This window comes from Agelaius tricolor, unplaced genomic scaffold (genome assembly GCF_023055355.1).
Source record: "Agelaius tricolor isolate 1412-34295 unplaced genomic scaffold, bAgeTri1.0.p SCAF_2, whole genome shotgun sequence".
NCBI classification, from domain to species: domain Eukaryota; kingdom Metazoa; phylum Chordata; class Aves; order Passeriformes; family Icteridae; genus Agelaius; species Agelaius tricolor.
This window is the reverse complement of record NW_027269262.1, coordinates 13658927-13678962: the sequence shown is the minus strand read 5'-3', so window position 1 is coordinate 13678962 and position 20036 is coordinate 13658927. Positions and strand designations below refer to the sequence as shown.

The 20036-nt window shown below is 41.8% G+C and overlaps 2 protein-coding genes across 7 annotated transcripts in view; one reads left to right on the top strand and one right to left on the bottom strand.

The window, feature by feature from the left end:
* The window catches only part of PIGN (phosphatidylinositol glycan anchor biosynthesis class N), a 116918-nt gene extending 113678 nt beyond the window's left edge, over window positions 1–3240 (bottom strand). For 2 of the 3 annotated variants that reach the window (XR_011683558.1, XM_071453503.1), the window contains exon 1: window positions 2892–3240. Coding sequence is in view for 1 of the 3 variants with exons in the window: in XM_071453503.1 (XP_071309604.1) it covers window positions 2892–3240 (349 nt within the window). In the remaining 2 variants the exon portion in view is untranslated. The remainder of the gene's footprint in view (window positions 1–2891) is intronic. The other variant, XM_071453515.1, reaches the window with a different exon arrangement.
* Window positions 3241–3363: 123 nt separating this feature from the next.
* RELCH (RAB11 binding and LisH domain, coiled-coil and HEAT repeat containing) overlaps window positions 3364–20036 on the top strand; it is a 76535-nt gene continuing 59862 nt past the window's right edge. For all 4 annotated transcript variants that reach the window (XM_071453472.1, XM_071453481.1, XM_071453490.1 and 1 more), the window contains exon 1: window positions 3364–3844. In XM_071453472.1, coding sequence (XP_071309573.1) covers window positions 3364–3844 — 481 coding nt within the window. The remainder of the gene's footprint in view (window positions 3845–20036) is intronic.

Genomic DNA, 20036 nt, shown 5'->3' with positions numbered 1-20036 from the left:
TTATTCCTGGAATATACATTTCAGTGAAGACAGCTTTTTCCCAGCCATCCATAAATTATTTTGGAGCAATCAAGTGACATCTGTAAATATTTCATTTAGTTTCACAAACCCAAACAAACCTCTTCCAAAGCACGGAAACAGTGGGACGCTTTTACATCGATTTTCAGCGTGGAAGAGTGAAAAAAGTTAGTCCTTACTGGCACGGCCCGGAGAAGTGGGCAGAAATGAGTTTGTGAAGAGAGAGGCAGACGCGGGCGCTGCAGAGCCCGCGGGTCGCCGCCAGAGGCCGCTGCAGGACCCGGCAGGGCTCGCCCTCCTCCCCCGAGGAGGCAAAGCACCGGAGCCAGCTTACAAAAAACTCACTCTGAACACGCTCTAACTCTCCAGAAAGGAATGGAAATAGCAGAAGGTTACCTTAAAGGTTCTCAATTCTACCGGAGAGGTTTTTGTCCCCATTTTTGTTGTGGTCCCACTGGAATTTTTAAGCATTTTCAATACACTGCTATTTTACGTTATGCTACAACCAGTTCATGCTCTGCCACTTAGGTTCTTTTTAGTGTGGATCAACAACATAAAACAACACAGCAGTAATAAAATGCAAAGTTTATTATAGGACAGAAAGCTAAATTGAGTGTAAAATTTACGGAAAAGTTATGCAAATCCTGGAAAAAACTGGAAAGCACAGTCTTTTATGGCACACCACCATGTGAATGGAAGGGTTTGGGGTGAGTACTCCAGAGGGCTTTTAGATCTCCATGTCACTGCCAAACATTCACATTATTCTATTACTAAGAGTTCAGCCCCAATAGGCAGGTCCTAGTGGGTCAGCTTTACACAGAGCTTCCATTGGTGGGAATGAAACAACATTTTCAAAGAAATCAAACAGAAACCAAAGCTGGCCCTGTTTTGCAGTTTCCAGTGAGCTGAACTTCCTTCAGTAGCACACACTTCCTGCTGCTACATTCCAGCTTCAAGTTTTTTACCCGGTAACACACAAAGTAACCACTTTGCATCATGTTTTTAAAAGTGATAACTTCACACTTCCAGATGCACAACTTCATGGACTCATAGAATTATTAAGGTTTTTACTTTTTAATTACTAAGGAAAAGACCTCAAAGGTCATTGAATCCAGCTGTTAACACAACAGTGCCAAGTCCATGTGCTAAAGCACATTCCCAAGTGCCACATTCACATGTCTTTTGAATATTTCTAGGGATGGCGATCCCACCACTTTCCTGGGCAGCCTGTTCCAATGCCTGATTGCCCTTTCAGTGAATAAATTTTTACTAATATTCAATCTTATAGATTAGAAAAAAAAAAGAATATTTTTTAGAAAAAAAAATTAGAAAAAAAAAATCAGTGGCACAACTTGAAGTGATTTCTTTTCCTCCTATCACTTGTTACTTGGGAAAGGAGGCCAACCTTCACCTTGCTACTGCCTCCTTTCAGGTGGTTGTAGGGAACAGGAAGGTGCCCCCTAAACTTCCTTTTCTCCAGGCTAAACGACCCAGCTCCCACAGCCATTCCCCATAAAACTTGTGCTCCAGACCCTTCGCCAGCTCCGCTGCCCTTCTCTGGACACATTCCAGCACCTCAATATTCTTTTTGTAGTGAGGAGCCCAAAACTGGACACAGGATTCAAGGTGCAGCCTCAGCAGTGGCAGGTACAGGGGGACAATCCCTGCCCTGCTCCTGCTGGCCACAAGTGCTGATACAGGCCAGGATGCCCTTGGCCTTCTTGGTCACCTGAGCACACGGCTGGCTCATCTTCAGGCAACTGTCTATCAGCACAGCCAGGTCCTTTTCTGCTGGACCAGCTTCCAGACACTTTTCCTGCATCCTGTAGCGCTGCCTGATGCAACAGATCCCTCGGCAGAGCCTTGTCACCCTCTGAGCCAATGGGAGCATCATTCTACTCCCCGTTCCCCTCATCTGGCTCAGGGCTGTACATCACAATGGCAACTGGCTTTGTCATTAAAGAGCAAGGAAAAGAAGATGTTTTGTACCACAGCCTTTTCCTCATCCTTTACCACAGTTTCTTCTTACATCCCACAATAGGATAAACATTTTCCTTAGTTCTCCTTTTGCTGCTGATATATCTGCAAATACATTTGGTTGTCTTTTACTCTTTTACAGCAGTAGTCAGATTAAGTACTAGGTGGGTTTTGGCCCTTCTAATTTTCTCTCAGTATAACCTTACAACATCCCTGTAGTCCCCCTGGGTTGCTTGACCCTTCTTCCAGAAGCATCAACTTACTATCTACCCGCGCTTGTGCCCTCCCTAATGGCAGCAACACCTGATGCTGGGACATGGCTCACACACCTGCCGGGAACGCGGAGTTACAGAACCACCTTGGCTGGAAAAGGCCTCTGAGATGCTGACATCGAGTCCAACCCATGACCAAACCCATGTCACCTAGACCATGGCACCCAGTGCTGCATCCAGCCTTTCCTTAAACACCTCTAGGAACAGTGACTCGTTTGGCATTCCAAGGTCCACCCCCGGGGCCCTTGCCGGGCGCTGCTTTCCCCGGGAAGCCCTACCCTGGCCCAGCCAACACAACCCGGCAAGGGTCCAACCCCTCAGCCCGAGCTCGGAGGCGAAGCCGAGTCCCGCATCCCTCCCGTTCCAGCAGCGCTCTGAGCCCGTACGGGCTGGGCGGCCGCCGTGGAGGCTGCGGAGCGACCCAAGCTTTGCGGAAGCGGGGAGGCGCAGCCCGTGCCCACCCCTTCCCGGTGCCTCAGGACCGGCTGCCCCGTTTCCCGGTGCCCCAGGAACGGCTGCCGCCTTTCCCTGTGCCCCAGGATCGGCCGCCCCTATTGCCAGTGCCTCAGGATCGGCCACCCCCTCCCCAGGGGAAGCGCGAGGTGCCCACGCGCCCGGACTCACTCCTCCTCCCCGGGCGCGATCCACGGCCGCTTCCGCTTCCGCCCTCCGCCGCTCCCGGCCCCGCCCAGGCCCGCGCCCCGCCGCGGGCGTGCCCCAAAGCCCCGCCCTCTGGCCACGCCCCTCGGCGTCCCTCCCTCTCCTCGGGCCCCGCCCTGCGCGGAGGGGGCGTGGCCGAGCGCCGGGGCGCCGCTGGCGGTTGGCCGCGGGAAGTCTCGCGCGAGCGGGGATCCGGAAGCGGCAGCAGGGCGGGTGGGAGGCCGGCGAGGAGGCGGTGGCGGGGAGTCGCTGTGGCCGCAGGTGGCGGCAGCGCCCGCGGCGACAGCGGCGTCGTCAACATCATCAGCACCATCGACAGGGGCCTGGCAGCGGCTCGGGCCCCCGCCCCGCCAGGACCGGTGTCTGCGGCGGCATCTCCGCGCAGGCTTTGCCGCGGTAGCGCCCCGGCAGCGGTCGCGCCGCGCCGGGCTGTAAGATGGCGGCGGCGGCGGCCGGCGGGGGCGGCAGTGTGAACCCCTTCCTCAGCGACTCGGAGGAGGACGAGCCCGAGGAGGCCCGGCCCGGCGGCGGCAGCAGCAGCAGCACCGAGCCGGGCGGGCCGGCGTACCCGCAGCAGCAGCCGGAGCCGGCGGCGGGGAGCCCCGAGGAGCTGCCGGGTCTGCGAGCGGCGGCGCCGGGTGATGCTGCCGCGGGGGCCGGGGAGCTGCCGCGGGTGCCGATGGACGCGATAGCGGCGCAGCTGCTGCGGGACCAGTTCCTGCTGACGGCGCTGGAGCTGCACACGGAGCTGTTGGAGAGCGGCCGGGAGCTGCCCCGGCTCCGCGATTTCTTCTCCAACCCGGGCAACTTCGAGCGGCAGAGCGGCACGCCGCCCGCCGGCGGGGCCCTGGGCAGCCTGGGCGGCAGCAGCGGGCTCGGGGGAGCCGGCGGCAGGGAGCCCGGGGCCGGGCAGCTCAGTAAGTGACCCTGGCTCGGGGCCCGGGGGGCTCCGGGAGGCGGGGACAGCCGCCGGTGGGTGCACGGGGCTGGGCGGGGGTGGCTCTCGGTGTCGCTGGGCGGCCGGGAAAGGCGCTTGGCATCCTTCCTTCAGTCATTCCTTGTTCTCTGTAACCTGTGCGGGAATGGCGGAGGCTGTAGGAGCGGTGCAGAGGGGGCTGAGGAGGGGCGCTGCCAGGTCCGGTGTTACCCTGGTGCCACAGGCTTATTATCATCGAGCTTCGGTATCCATGCGAACATCACGGGTATTTGCCAAGTGTGGGAGAAATTGTTTCCAGCAGCGTCTTTAGCGCTCACTTCCAAGAGATAAGTCGTACGGTGTTGGGAGAAAGAATGGGGTGTTAAGCCGTGAGTGCCACATATAAAGTCTAAAACCTGTCAGAAATGGGGTATAAGGAGCCAGGGTGTTATTTTTGGTGCTGCAACTAAAGACAGGTCTGAGTTTCACAGCTCTTGCACAACTAATACAATGCTTCCTATAATTAACACTACCATGTTTACCAAGTGTCTGCAATCTTTGGCTAGCCAAGGAGATGGGGAACTCAGTAATACTGAGTTGGTAAAAGTTTAGGGAGCAAAAGGAGTGCAGGTATTCGGACAGTTGTCACACAGCTGGCCTTAACAGCTTTTGTGTTTTAAAAGTAGCACACATGGCTTAGAATAAAATCACTTCAGTGTCTTGTCAGTGTTGCTGTCCAGACACATAGGGTTCTACAAAGGAGGTAGCCTGTGGAGGTGGCTTTGGGAAAGAGAAGCTGACCAGCCACCTGAGTTTGAGGACTTAATGAACTCGTGGGAAGGTTTTGAAAGGAATTGTGGGTAGCAGACAGGTGAAAGACATAATTATGTGTTTACCAAGATACCTAAAGGCATTTTGTGAATAGTCCTATATTTTCGTTTCTTTTAAGAGTTTCCAATGTTGGAAAGACACAAAGTTACACTTTAAATTTGGAAATAACTAGTAGCATCTGGATGGCTGGGGTAATAGACATCTAAACTTCAACTTGTTAGTGCATTTGAAGGTCTTTTAAAAATGTATGGCTTCTTTTAAAATTCCTGCTGTGTTGTTTATGTTCTGCTTGTCTTGTTTGTGAATTATTAGAATTTCATACTTCTCTTTGTCCAATTGAGAGCTTCAGTGTGGTCTTCTTCATGATATGATTAGTGAATGTTGGAGAACTTGTGCTTTAGGGCTTTGAACTGATAAAAATTTCTGTTTCATCCCCAAGCTGCTTCCTTGGGGATTCCAGTCAATTAATCTGATTGATTAAATATTCTCTTTTCTTTGTTAACATAGTACGTTGTTTCCAGTTATTGACGCTGCACATACTCCAGAATTAGAAAAACAGCAGCCTGTGTAGCTGTGTTGTTATGCATGGAAAAAAAAAAAAGACCTAAGACCTCTTAGAGCAATGCAAAATTATGTAAGAACATCTTAATTATTATTTTGCTGACTTGCTAATTGATAGATGCCTGTGGGATGTCCCTATTAAAAGAAGGAAGGAGGAGGCCGTAGCAGTGGGAAGAGAGAGAAGGGGGGACTAACACTTAATTTGGACAAGTTTAATAATACTGAAGTGCTGAAATTAAATATCATGCTAGACCTTATGCTAAAGGTGTGTCTTGAAATCTGATATCTACAATAAGTTAGAGAGTGCATTTCAAAGGATTTTTTTTGTATCAACAGTGATTCAAAAGGCACTTCACATTAAGTGACATTGAAAGGTGACAGATGCAGAACAATGAAAAAATATTTTTATATAGCTCAAGTAGCTTTTTTAACTTAGTGCCATCAGATTTTCTTGCAGTCTGAAGTCTGGCATTGAGCTAGCAATTGTGATAGCACTGTTCAGACTGATTCTGATTGAACAAGAGCTGATAGTCTCGTGCCTCTGTAGTTATGTCATTTTCCAAATACTAAAATGTAGATTGCAGAAGACTCTAATGGGCTGAAAATCATGGTCTTTGGAAGAGTTCCCTCACTTTTTTCCTGAGCATCTGGTATTACTTCATTTAGGTAGGTGGCTGAGCTGTAGTTCAGATCCAAGAATAAGTCTAAACAGTTTCCTAAGTTAGTCAAAATGTCCCGTTTTGTTGAGAGATCCAGTCTCTTGTACCTGTCTTTATAAGAGAGTTGTGCATGTACCTTCTCTTGCTTTAACATGCCCGAAGGTATTCGAGAATGAACTACTAGTTTTCTTAATAGAAACGATGGATGTAGAAAGTAGTGTAGGTTGGCATGATTGCCATTTCAAGGTCATGTGAATTTTATGCTTCAGTGAAAAAAATTCATAACATCATTAAAAAAGTTATTTCTATTTATTTCTGAAGTCAGAATTTGTTCTCAGTGCTTTGTAGCTGCTCCTCCCAGCCCCCAAGTTAGATTAATTTCTCTGGCTTTATTCTGACATTTTTCATAATTGGAGTGGATGCAGAAAGAGTATGACTGGCAATTCTTATTGAATGTGAAGTATGTTTGGAATGCTGCCTGAGGATTTCCACTGAGCAATAGAAGCTTTCGTACTTTACGTGCTGTACAGAATGGGAGAATTTCAGTACAAGTGTTTGTTGCCTAAAAGGACTCTGAGAAGTGCCAGTCTAAACTCTGAGTGCGTGCTGGAATTTATTTTGGTGTGGTTTTATTTCTTCTCTTCATCTTCAAAGACTGTTACAAAAAGATTTTGCTCAAGTGTCATTGGATTTAAACAACCAGCATCATGTGGTCAGCGAGTGACTTAGAAGCTGTTTTGTCTTTGAACCATGCTTCAGAGCCCTTGGTTGCAACAGCAAATGACAGTCAGATGACTGGGATTTCTTAGCTCTTTGCAAAAACACCCTTCCTCTTTCCAGCAGCAGCAACATCACATCTACAAACTGAGATTAAGATATATTGTAATGAAAAATGTGGAAATGTTTCTTGTGTCTAACAACTTTGCTTTTCTAGTTTGAAGCATGTGAAGGAGATGACACTGTTCCTTTAGATGCCCACCACTGTGTACAGTCATCCTTCATGTCCTGTATCTCAGCCAGATGTTCCCAAACTTCTGAGAGCTTCTTCCATTAGTTTCAATAGCAGTAGTTTAATATCTGCTAGAGCACTGGATACCACTTTTCTAATACTACTCATATGAGCAGTATGGTTTGGAAGTCCCTTCTTCTTCCTGTATTCCAGATCTTTTGCAAGACTTTAAATATACACATTAAATATAAATTTTTGTCCCTATCATTTTTGCATAAGAAGGAATAATACCAGTTGAGACACTCAAAATTTAGAAATAAAACTGTGGCTCAAATGTCTCATCTGTGTTCCTGGACCACAAATGTGTTTATTACACCCATGACTGTAATTCAAGCTTGTGCATATAGGGTGAAGAAAACTTCTTTTTAATGTGATTGATATGATGCCCTTTGGTTGCTATGTTTGATTAATGCCCTTTCCTGAAGGAATGCAGCTTATACTGGTAGGACTAGTGTTAGTCTTGAAATTTGCCATTTATTTTTTTCTTTATTGCTACAAAAGTGTGACATTCCCAAAATTTGAAATAGCTTTAATGAAAATCATAAGGGTTTTGAGCACTTATGTTACATTTGTGGTTTTCAGGAGATAATTTTTTTCTAGTTACAGCTGTAATAAAATTGTTTATAGCTTTCTGGGGATTTGATTCCAGTTATATTAAACTAATCCATGAGTACAAAGATATAAAGTATTGCTGCTTCTTCATAGTAAGCTCCAGGCTTTGCTTATGATTTGGGGTGTTTGATTTTCTTTGGGGGTTTTCTTTTGCGGGGGGGGAGTGGTGTGGAATATTGTAATGCATTGCTCGTTTTGTTTGTAGCCTTTGAAATTCAGATGTCCTACTAGAAAAAGTGAAGTGGGAAGAGTATACAGATTCTGCATTTGTGAGAGCGGGGTGTCTTGGTAACAGATCTTCTCAATTCTGAATCACAAACATTGTAATTTTGTAATTTTGTGTGGACCTTTGCCATATTTCAACTGATTTTTGTTCGGAATGAAAATATAGCAGAACAGGGCTACTTCCAGACAGTTCGTTATATCTGAGTTTAAATAGCAGTCTAAATAAAACAGGAAATTGAGAAGATGGCAAATAATTTTTGTTCTAATGACTACTTCTTAGGTGTTTTGGTGTTGTCAGCTGAAGTCTTTGGCTTGTTACTATATGAAAGCAGACAGAAATACCTAGTCATGTTGCCTGGATCTGCAGATAATGGGAGGTGGACTGGCAACTTGTGAGTAAGAGTGGTTTTACTACCTGATTTGGAATGCATGCTCCCCTGAGAAAGGATGGGATGGGAAGTTTCAGATAAATAGGTAATCAAAGCTGCTGGTAATCAACAGATGGGAAAGGCTGATTGTTGTCACTTTTAATGAAGTACAGAAAACATTTGAAAGGGTTGAGGTTTGTACGTAATGCTGAAAGAAAAGGAAGCGGAGTTCACTTCAAACCTGGCAGAAAAGAGCAATGCCTGGAGGAAACCTGAGAGGTTTGATAGTGCTCTGATGTTGGCTTTACTGATAGAGAAGCCAGGTGAACTTTTCCTGTTGTGGCTTCTTTAAACCCACTCCATTTTACTGACACTGGTGTTTCTGACAGGTTTTCAGTAACATGCACTTACAAGCTGCTTATGTTAAGGCTTTTGCAACTGTTGGAATTGTCAAATGACTAAAACTGCGTGTGCTGGAAGCTGTCCCTGATGGATGAGTCTAAGCTTTGGCTGATGTATTGGTAGATTGTTCAGGAGACAGGTTAGTCCCCATAAGTATGTAACTACACAAAGAAGTAACAAGATAAGGTAGCCTGATAAGCATGACAATTATGGACAAAGGAGGACAGAGTAGAAGCCTCTCTTATTAGGCAGGTAGATATCAAGTTATCCACTGAGTAGCGAGTGACTGTCATGACTATGTTGTATTTTCCTGTGTCCTAACTTAGTGCATGTTGTGTTTCTTTTAGGATCCTCAGAGCTATGAGATGGGGAATTTAATTGCTTTTGTCCTGGCTTCTGTTCTGTTCCTGTGCTAGAGTTCCTGTTACTTTTTGATGCTGGGGAAAGCAGAAGTGAACCTCTCTATATATGCCCTGTAGCTAGTTCAGTTATGTGTGTGTTTAACCATCCTGTGGCTGAAAGCTTCAGCAAAACAAGCTGGATTTGTGCTGAAGCCGCACACCATCCTTCTGATGGTTTTGCTGTTAAGGAAAGAAGAGATGGGGTTTTGGTAGGTGGAAAGAAGGAAATTAGAATGTTGAGCTAGAGCTTTGCATTTCAGAACCAACCATTGGCAACTTTTCTAAGTTCTCCCATATGTAATTTCAATTCTGTGTAAGTTACATCAAACTTCCTGTAGCTTTTTTTCCCTCTGAGAATTACCTTTTTCTAAACTAAAGATGTGACTCATAAACTCTGTCCAGCTGAAAGAATGCTTGCTGAAAATTTTACACGAGTTTCATTCCTGATAAAAAAGTTTGTCTAGTATTTGCAAACAAGTTGTTGTCAAGTAGATATTGATATCAGCTATGTTGGAAGCTGATCTGTGTGCAGTCCAACTCTGTTAATTGAAAATTTGTAAATACTGGACTTCTGTGTTCCATAAACACAGAATTAATGAAAATATGGGAAAAAAATCTTTTTTCAGGATGTTCTTACTCTTCCCAACTAAATTAAGATTTTTTTTACAAAATCTGAGTTAGGTAACTCGTATCTGTGGAGCTCTTTAAAATATAGCATGAGGAGTCCTTTTTTTTTTTTAAATGAGAAGATAAGTCCTGAAACCTTATACTGCTGAGTTCAATCTGACAACTCCTTGTCTTCAAGGTGTTACTTGTATTTGGATTTCTAGTGTATTGTAAAGTTGCAGTTTTGAGAAACTGAGCTGACATCTCCTATAGCACAAGCTAAAACATTGAGTAATTCAGTAAAAGTTTGTAGGCCTTATGTATTTATTTATGATGTGAATGCCTGAGACATGCTACTACATATATTGAGTGTGTTGGACAAATAGTTTAAAAAAACTAATTTTTTTTTTTTTTTTTTTTTAAGACAGACCAAGTTGAAAAAGCTTTTAAGAAATAGTGAACCTTTTCTTCCAGTGCACTGTAGGGTAGAGGGAATTTTCTTCCTCCCTTCCTGCAATATAACTCTGCATGATAGTGATGCAGCTGATTACTTTGTTGTTCAATTGAAGGAAATACTGTTACATAAAAAGTCACAGAGCAAGAATTTCATATTTATATAACAAGTACTTTTTCATCTTGTTTGATGTAAGAGGAGAAAGAAAGCTATGAGCTGTTTTGTCATTTGAAAAAAAAAACTTTTGGAGTAAGAGAAACCATGGCAAGAATAATCTCAGAATCACAGCATGGCTGAGGTGGGAAGGGACCTCTGGTGATCATCTGGTCCAACCTCCTGCTCAAGCAGAACTACTGTGACCTACAGCTGGTTTCCCAGGATCATGCCCAGGTGGCCTTTTAAGTATCTCCAGGGACAGAGACTCCCTCCCCCTCTGGGTAATCTGTGCCAGTGCTCCGTCACCCTTACAGTAGAAGTGTTTCCTGATGTTCCAAGGGAACCTCCTGAGTTTCAGTTTGTGCCCACTCTCTGTGGTCACAGGTCACCACTGAGAAGAGTCTGGCTCTGTTCTCTTTGTGCCCTCCCTTCAATTATTTATACACATGAGACTCCTCCCGAGCCTTCTCTCCATGCTGAACAGCTTCATCTCTCTCAGCCTTTTCTTACAGGGGAAATGCTTTGGTCTCCAGTTGCTAGTTTTGGGGTTTTTTAAATTCTCTAGGAACCATATGGACACAAGTTAAGTTTTAACTGGAAATCCTAAGATAAATGTAGAAAGTGGGCAAATGAGAACTTAGTGAAATTTAAATATGAAAAAAATTGAGGCAATACAGTGCTTCAGAATAAAGATAGATATTTTCCATACACTTTAAGTAGTCCTTCAGCAAGGGCAACCATTTAAGGACTAAATTGAGACAATTTTGCTAGATGTTAGCCTTTAACAGAAAGCTGGGTTACTGCAACTCCTGTGGTGCAAGTTAATGGATACGTTTTGGACAATGCAGTCCTGCAGCATCAAGCATATGGAGTTAATTTCATGCTGGTGAAGCATTCTGATTTCTGCTAAAGCCAGCTGGGGTCATGAGCTGGAAGGAGTACCTCAATGCTATGCTTGGCCCTTGGCTGTTCTGTTTTGGGAAGGTCTGCTTGCTCAAGAGCATTGCAGCTTGAGCTACTCCTTGCACATGTGAAAGGGGTCAGGCTGGGTTTGATGCTTTTCCTAAGGGCACACCCCTCTGGACCTCAGTGTTCACTGCAGCAGCATCCAAATGCTTTGTGCAGCACTGGCTTAATTCTTTCAGACTCAACTAATTTGGGTGCTGCCTGAGAGTGTCTATGCCATAAGCCTCTCTCCAAAAGCAGCCTGGTTTTGGTATGGCTCTTCAGGAGATCAGTCCAGGTGCGTCTGTATCATAACCCAGTTCTGTGAGCAAGTTATTTCTTTGCTAGGATGCACAATCTTACCTATTTTCTACTTGTAATTTCATTTTTCTGATGAGCTTCCACATTGTGCCTGTTATGGGAGTGAGAGTGATACTTTTCTATTGCCATGTGTCTGCAAAATATTTGTTTTACATATCTGGTGCTTGGGTTTTTGTTGTGGTTGATTGGTGGGATTTTGTTGGTTTGGGGTTTTTTCTTTTCTTGGCCAGCAAGCGTAGGTTAGTTTTCTCTAACCAGCTTTAGGGGTTTACCCTCATATGCTTCCTATGAATTTTTATAACTTACTATAAATATGAAGTAGGAAAGTGTATTAATCATCTGTTTTCAATCTGGTTTGGATTGCCCATCATGGACTAGGATTGAATGTCTGTTCTTGATAATTGGTAAGTAGATTGTTCTGACAGCTTGGAAGTTAATTTTATTCTAGTAGCTTTAATTAACTAAGTTTTCATTTGATGAGGGTCTGAAGTCTTCAGAACATACGAATTTGGAAAATTCTGCAGGTCTTATTGATTAAGAACATCTGTGAGAGAGCAAAAGAGGCACTTGAGTTGCAAAGCAAGGTTGGTAGGTCAGGTGCTTAGAGTTTAGTGCCTGATGCATTGAATTAATTGAAGGCTTTTTGTTCCATCCTCAAGTTACCATAGCAATGTGGAATGTGTTGATCTGGTAAAATTTACTCAACAAGTTCAAGTTAGTTTAAAAAATTGTTGTGTAAGTCTGTTTCTACTGTAAAGATTGTATGCTAGATCACATGTCTGCTGCAATGGATCAGGTTTGCTTTGCTGAAAGATCCAGCATTAGTAAGCTTGGAACAAGTTGAAACATAACAGAAATTTTAAATGCAGTGGACTTGTAAAACTTTTCAAAATAATACTGCTCCAGAGATGTCTTATGAAATGTGTTACGGTTAAAATAAATTTGCAGTTTTATTTATGGGGAATTAAATAGTTTAATTAATTTATTCATATGTGTTGCACAACATAGCTATTTCAGTTGCTATATAAGGTAGTCACAAATACAAACTGTGAATTGATGATCTCTTATTAAAGAGTTAGTGATGCCTGATTGTTTGATTTAATGTAGAAAGGACTTCATTAAAACTCTTGGGGTTTTCACATTATCACATGTGCTCACTCTCTCTCACAATTTGGTTTATTCACATACACATGTGTGTGGTTCAGTACTAATATGGGGCTTAAGCATGTACAAAGAAGTACAAGAAGTAATTTATTTTTCCCAATTAGCCTCCATTCCCTGTTTCCTTGGCTTCTGCTATTTTGTGCCTGTGATATTGTGCAGGGTAGCTGAAAATACAAGTTATTCAAGGACATACTTTTTCAGACCAGTAGCTCTAGAAAAGAGCAGGCCATCTGCAGCATGACCCTACTGGCTAGTTTACTCTAGGTCTGGGATGTTCAAGGTAGGTAAAATACCTCACTTGCAGACTTCTTTACTGCCAGCAGAAATAGACCTAAAATGTATATTTATACATCTGCATTCCCTTAGGTCTGAATTTCAATAGTTCTTTTATTATATCTGTAGCACAGAAGAAAGGGAAAAAGTGTCAGACCTGAGTAATTTTCATAGAAGCTTCTCAGTTGGGATCTGTTATCAGAATACTTGCTAATTTGCCTGTATCTTTGCATTTAAAAAATTAGGTTGGGTGCCCTAAAAGTAAAGATAAGCTATACCCTATAAAATATGGGTACTGTTGTCCTTTGCTGATGACTATGAAATTTTTTTCTGACCTTTGATTTGCAGACACCTTTAAGTTTTGGCTTTGATCTCTTCATGACATAATATGCTTTTAGATGGAGAGGTTCCTCCATGTAAGGAGGGGTTTATGTGTATATTGGGAGGAGGGACAGCTTAACTCATAGGAATAGCTCAGCTCATCAGGAAAAACTTGTGTGCTTTCTAAAGTTACATGGAACTATATGGTTATTTCAAAGCTTGTCTTAGTAACAATCTAATCTTGTTGTTGGTTGAAAAACATTGCAGTAGAGGACTTTTATAGCTTCTCACTTTTCAGAGATCTGAAAGAGTATCTCAGAGTAACTTGGATTTTTTCCCACATGCAGCTGTAATTGTTTTTCTGACATTTATAATCCCCAACAACTTTCTTTGTATGATAGTTCATAATTTTTGGAATCTAATTTGCTGCTGTGTGTTAAGTGTAGCATTTGTTGGTTGAATTATCCTTTTTTGTTTTGGGTTTTAATTCATAATAAAACCCAAAAAATATAATATATAAAACCCCAAAAAAATAATTCATTAGCAATTCTCTATTTTAATAATTTTTTTCTGCAAAACAGATTTTCAGTGCCCAGTTCAAGAATGAAGTGCTACTTATTTCTGTTGTTGCTAAGAGTTGTATTCTGGAGTCATATTGGGTTTTTTCTTGCCTAGAAGTAGCTGTCAGGATGGTGATGCTAAGGAACGATTTTCGATGGCCACAGTCATTCACTTATGTAACTTTCAATGTCTGGTTTTATTCAGGATAAGATAGAAGGCATTAACCTGAGATGGCTTCTAAGTAGGGTTGTACCTGATACTGAACTGGCAGGCCTTGTTTAATGTTTGTCCCATGTGAAATCCAATGTAGTGCAAATTTAATTTGTGAAGAGAATGCATTATTATTAAATAAAATTACTACTGGTGGATGAAGTTGCTTGTACAATAATTCAAACACTAATGTTAAAACACTTTATCTAAAGTAAAAGAAAAAAAGAAGAAGACTACATGATATAAAAATTCTGTGCTTCTGGAAGCAGAGCTATGCTTGGATGATTATTCAGCATTAGTGATATAAATCTTCATAGTATCCAATAGCATGAACAATGTCTTAACAGTTTTTCCCAAGCCTTTGGTATGTTCCTGTTTGATAATGCTGCAGTAAATGACAAATGCAATTGTATTAACCAATTGGATAGAACGTATTCAGAGTGTTCTTTTGCTTGGTTTTGGGGTTTTTATCAATGCCAAGTCATGTTGGGTTTTGCTTCTCCAAGTAGTGATGTGTGAGGGTAGAAGTTGGAGTCCGCCTGATGGCCCTGATAGCATTATAGGTATAAGTTACTATCCAGACCTTTGCTATCTCAAAAAAACTTGAAAGGGTTCTATCTCTATGTGAAATGTGTGAGCTATCTGCCTACAGCTGTTTCATCCTCCATAGACCCCTACAATTCATATAAAACCTGGCTTAAACTGGGAAGTGTGTTGTCCTAGTATGTGCAGTATCCAGTGGGAAGCTGCTCTCATCTTGCCTGGGAAGGATTCACTTTTAGTTCCATTTGTATGCTTACCAAAATCCTATTTCCAGTAGCCAGTTATTTCCCCAATCACTGTAAAATCTGGTTAGCCAGCTATTTCACTCAGCAGTTTAAAATATGGCAATAGTCTGTTTTCAGGATTACAGATATTTTTCAGTACAAGTGAACACTTAGTTAGCTAAGTGAATCTGTCATGTACAAACAGTATTGCTTCCTCTCTTTGAATTTCAAGGAAAAATTGTGGCTTTCTGGGTCTTCATATGTTCCATTTGATTAATTGTTAGTAAATGATGATATGATTTCCGGTGATCTTAGAGGAAATGTGACAACTGGGCTGCTTTATCAGTGAGTAATTTTTAAAATCAATTTGGATGTTTGCAAAGCAAATTCAAATAGCTTCTAAAATATTAATTTTTAAAATATTTTTTCTTGTGCCTCCTATCAATAAGTAATGCCACTTAATTTGTCTATGCTTTTAGCTGATTTACAGTGTCATGAACATGTAAAGATTATTTAATGAGATTTTGTAGAAGACTGCAACTTATTTTGACTTAATGGATGTACTGTGACAATATGGCTAACATGAAATTATGGCTAATATGATCATTCTTGGTGCCCTTTAGGTAAACTGGTAAAAATAATCTCCTTTTATTATCAGAGTGAATGAAACATAACCTTTTTCATATTATGTATGTCAGTGGAGGGGGATGTATCACTTTGAGATTCCCTTACATTTTCCTACTTCGGTAGTTATGCTCAGCTTTCAGGGAGAGCTGAATATATGCCATGGGAACAGAAGCTGTCAGCAGAAGTCTGCATGTCATTTGGTGCCAGTTCTGGGAATAAGTAAAGAATTAAAAATCCTTTCCTCTGGAATGAAGCAATATTTTAAAAGTGTGTATAAGTTAATAAGCAAAATGTGATGTTGAACCCAATTTTTCACTTCACAAATGAAATTAAATGCATTGCATTTTTAAGGGATTAAAAATCTTCTTATCTTTGAGTATATGAATGTTGGCATTCTGATTTTGCTCATCCTTTTCCAGTGGTAAAGGTAAGAGACAAGAACTGTGCACAGGCTCTCCTTTATTATCCCGATATGTCTCCTGGCATTTCTCTGGTATGAATTATGAAAACCCTAAGCCTATTTCACTGCTGCTCTGTGCGCTTTCTTGTTCCATATTGAGGTGATCCATGTTCTGCAGTTGTTTATACCTGCTTGTCAAAATTGTTCTTGTTACTTTGCTTTTACCATTTCTGAACATGAAGCTGACAGCAATTATTTTGCCAGTATTCACTAGGAAAGCTTTTAGCAAAAGGGAATTGCTGATTATAAAGTGTTTTAACTCAGAGAAAGAAGCTAAAATCCATGCACAGGAGACTGTTGATAAGAATGAACATACCAAAACAACAAAATGGGTTCCCACTGTTGTGGCAGATTGGGTTTCTTTCTGGGAAAGAAGCAGATTTCAGCCAAAGTGTACTTTTCCTTTTCAGTGGTTTCTCCACAAGAAGTTGCTTTGATATTCTTTGCCAAATCACTTGAGACTCAAATTTTTATTTTTATCTTAAAAATTGAGTATATGCTTTTATCTAATTTTTTCTTTTCTTCTTCACTTTTATTTCAGAAACTAGTTCTCTTTTCTGAATGCTGTAGTTGAAATGCTTCCACTCAGTGTCCTGGAGTACAGCTGTTTGTACTTCAGACAAATGCTATTTCACATTCCTCAGGTGAGCTGTGGGACTGAGCACAGCCTTTCCCTTCAATTCCTTTCCTTCAAACAACCCTGCCCATTTTCCCAACAAATGAGGCTGTTGTGCTGCCAGCAGGGAGGTGCCTTGTACTGTGGGAACCCAGGACATCCCTCTGGCTGTCCAGGACGGCCAAGACCCCTGCCAGGGGGCTCAGAAGCCCTGGCACGGAGCCCAAAACACCTGTGGTTTTGATTATGACCCATGGAGCAAATTACCAACCTTATATGAAGACCAGCAAGCCACAACAGTTTAGGTAGAATAGTAGTGAAGTTATCACGGGTTGAAAAAGTAGATTTTGGGGTTTCTAGAATGGGGGTTCAGGAGGCAAGATGGAAGTATCTGGGTGTGTCCAGTCTTTCTCTTTCTTCTTCTTGGCCTCCATCTTCTGCTGTGATGTTGGCACTTACAGATTGGTTTAGAGTAGAAGCTCACTGTCTAACACAGGTGATAGGTATTGGAAAGTAATTGTAAACATTGCATATGTAGTTTTTAGTATAAAGACATAACACTGCCCTGGGGGCAGGCAGAATGCCTCGGACTGTCTTGCTGAGCGGACCTCGGCAGGACAGGAGAAAGAATTTTGTAGATAAGATACAATAAACAACCTTGAGATCAAGAATTGAAGAGCCCTGACTCCTTCTTCAAGCACCGGGCTGGGAAAAGAGACTTTCCAACTTTTCTCGGGGTCACTCTGACCAGCTAGAGATCCTGACATTTTACACCCTCTCGATCTTTTGCAGAGCAGCTACATCCTTTATGGAAGTGTAAAATATGAGGTTATAAGATGTTATTCCATGATTTTCTGGACAATGGCATTAGTTTTAGGAGTTAAAACTCTTCTGATGCCTGCTTACAGAGACAGTTGTAAGTAGCAAGGTCACAGACATAGTTTCCCCATGGTGACATTTTAGGCAGGTGGGGCCATGGCACAGGCCTGCTGTTCTTCACTGTTCAGCAGTGCCTATGTGCCCTGACTGTGCTGGTAATGGCACATCTTGGGTTAGGGGTGTGCTAATGGGTGTGTACTTTTGTAATGGAAGGAGAATCAGCATTACTGTCAGAGTGAAATGATGGTAGCAGGAAACCCATGAGGGCTGAGGTTCCTTAGGAGATCTTTCTTGGTTTCACCAGTCTGAATCTGGCTGTTTGTGCATCTTCCCAGTGTCGGCCTCTATGAAAAGGAAGTCCAATGTTTGCTTTTATTATGAACGTGGTAATGATAAAGCGAAGTCAAAATAGTGAATGTACAAATTTCCACCCTGTAAATTGCTGCTGTGCATGCAGGGGTCATGCTTAAGGCAGTTTTTGGGTGTTGAAATGGTAAACGCCCTTGGTGTTGCTTGTTCCTGTAGGACCCTTAAGGTTGTACAACTGATTGATATGAGAGCTGTTAGATTCACAGCTGCTGGTGTGATCTTAAACAGCTTCTGTTGTCTAAATCCTGACAAAGATTGTGATTACCCCCTGCTTTTTTTATAGGCATCTGGGTTTTGGTGGTTTGGTTTTTTTCCAAGAAGTTTTTGGCTTTGGCAAATAAGTTTGTCTTTTATGCCTGGGTTCATCAGTTCTCAGGGGAGAACCTTGGCCTCTGAAATGCACCACTAGTCATATAAAGAAAAAGTTGGGTTGCTTATGGCTTTGGATGCTTCAGTAATAATGGTGTGGTTGACTTAAGTTGAAATTTGAGCATTGTTTCTCTGATGTTAATGTTACTTTGCTTCTGTTCACAGATCAATTAGAAAATTGATCTGTGAACATGGCAAGACTGCAGGGGGAAACAGTTTTATTTCTGCATTTGCCATAGCAATGCTGTATGTGAGACTTGGTTACTTCTCTTCAACATGAGCTTTTCCTTGAGATCTTCATTTAAATGTTGTTTTGAATTTGATTTCAAAAAATGATCTTGTAGCTCCCGATGAAATAAGTAGGAGCAATATCTACTTATCAAGGTGCTGGGTGTTTTGAAAAGTCATTTCTAAAAACTTTCATACTGCATGAATTCATGTTTACTTTTGAACTTAATCTCTTCAAATGTGCAGCAGTCCATTTTCCAAAGATGCTGTAAAAAGAAGAGTTTGTACTGTGTTGCTAAGCTGTATAGAACAGCCTACAGAAAATTACTAAATCAGACTAATGTATGAAAAAAATGCAGAGAATGAGACTGGAAGCTGCATATGAGCAATGAGGTTTAAAACCAATGGCTGAGTAGAGACTCACTGAGGAGCAACAGCTTGTTTCATTGTTTGGATTAGAAAGCACTGCAACAGGAAAAAACCCTTTGGTAGCTATCAACTGTATACTGTGATAACCTGTCTGTTCCATGGACATAAAGTATAAGGTTTTCAGGCAAGTCTTGATGTTGTGGAACTCAGCTAGAGTTGGTAACTTTAGTACCTCTGTATCTTTTAACTGTAAATGCTTCATTCAGTTTTAATTCAGATGTTCTTATTTGAGTGCAATGCTGGTCTGTATGTAGAGAGAATGTCACAAGACCTTACAGTAAAATGAAGCACAAATATATGAAGAAATTCATTAATAGATTTTTTTTTTATTTTGTTTTTCTTTTTTTACATAATGCAGAATGGGAGGAGTGGTTAAATACTTAATGATGTTAGTCATGACAGAGTTTGACTGACAAGCGATGAAATTGCTTCTATTTCCACTGACAGATAAGAGGTTTTTTGACAGCTCTGTGGAGTTTGTTCTTTGTTAATGTGACAACAGTTCTAATGTAATTAAAATTATTCTTGAAGTGCTACATAGAAATTAATTTCAAAAGGAGAGGAAAGATACTAAGGTACTTAATATAATTTCTGCATGTTCAATTGTGCTAAGAAACTGTTCAATTTATTTTAAATTCTGTTACCAAGTAATTTATGCATTTTTATAATAAAAAGGTGAATATGTGCTTCAACAGACTTACCAAAATTGCATTTTGGTTGATGGTTTTTTCTTTGCCATTCCTGTGAAATGAAAAATGTCAAGATCAGATCCAAACTGTATGCTGGCTACTGAATTTCTTGATTTTTTTGTTCTTTTTTAAATTCAGGATTTAATTATAGAGTGCAAATATTATATCTGCAATAGCGTGAACTGTGCTTCCTTTGCTTTTGTTAGATACTGCATTCCTTAAAAAACGTTAATTAAGTGGGTATGTACTGAAGTTAAAAGCTAGATCAGAAGATATGTAAAAAAGTATTTGGTCACAGTGACATGCCTTAAAATACTAAACATGGGAAAAGGAAGTAGAGTGTTTGAGGCAGTCACAGGTTTCTGTTAAAAGGGAACTGCTTGAAACTTGTCACACAACAGTTTGGTTACTTTTATGTTCTCACCTGGGTGACCAAGCCAAAGTCCTTGGCCCTTGTGGAAAAGGGGAAGTGCTGCAATGCACTGCTCCTCATCTGCTGTGAACAGGATGGAAATGCCATCTTTGGAGAGCAAAAATATCTTACAGTCTGTTCAGTGAACTTGCCGTAGTGCTGCATTTTTGGTTCAAGTTTACTGATGTACTCTCTACTTACAGACCTTCAGAAAATGCAGTACAACTTGAGTCTTGCAGAACATGTAGCCTCCAATTTATAGTTTCTGA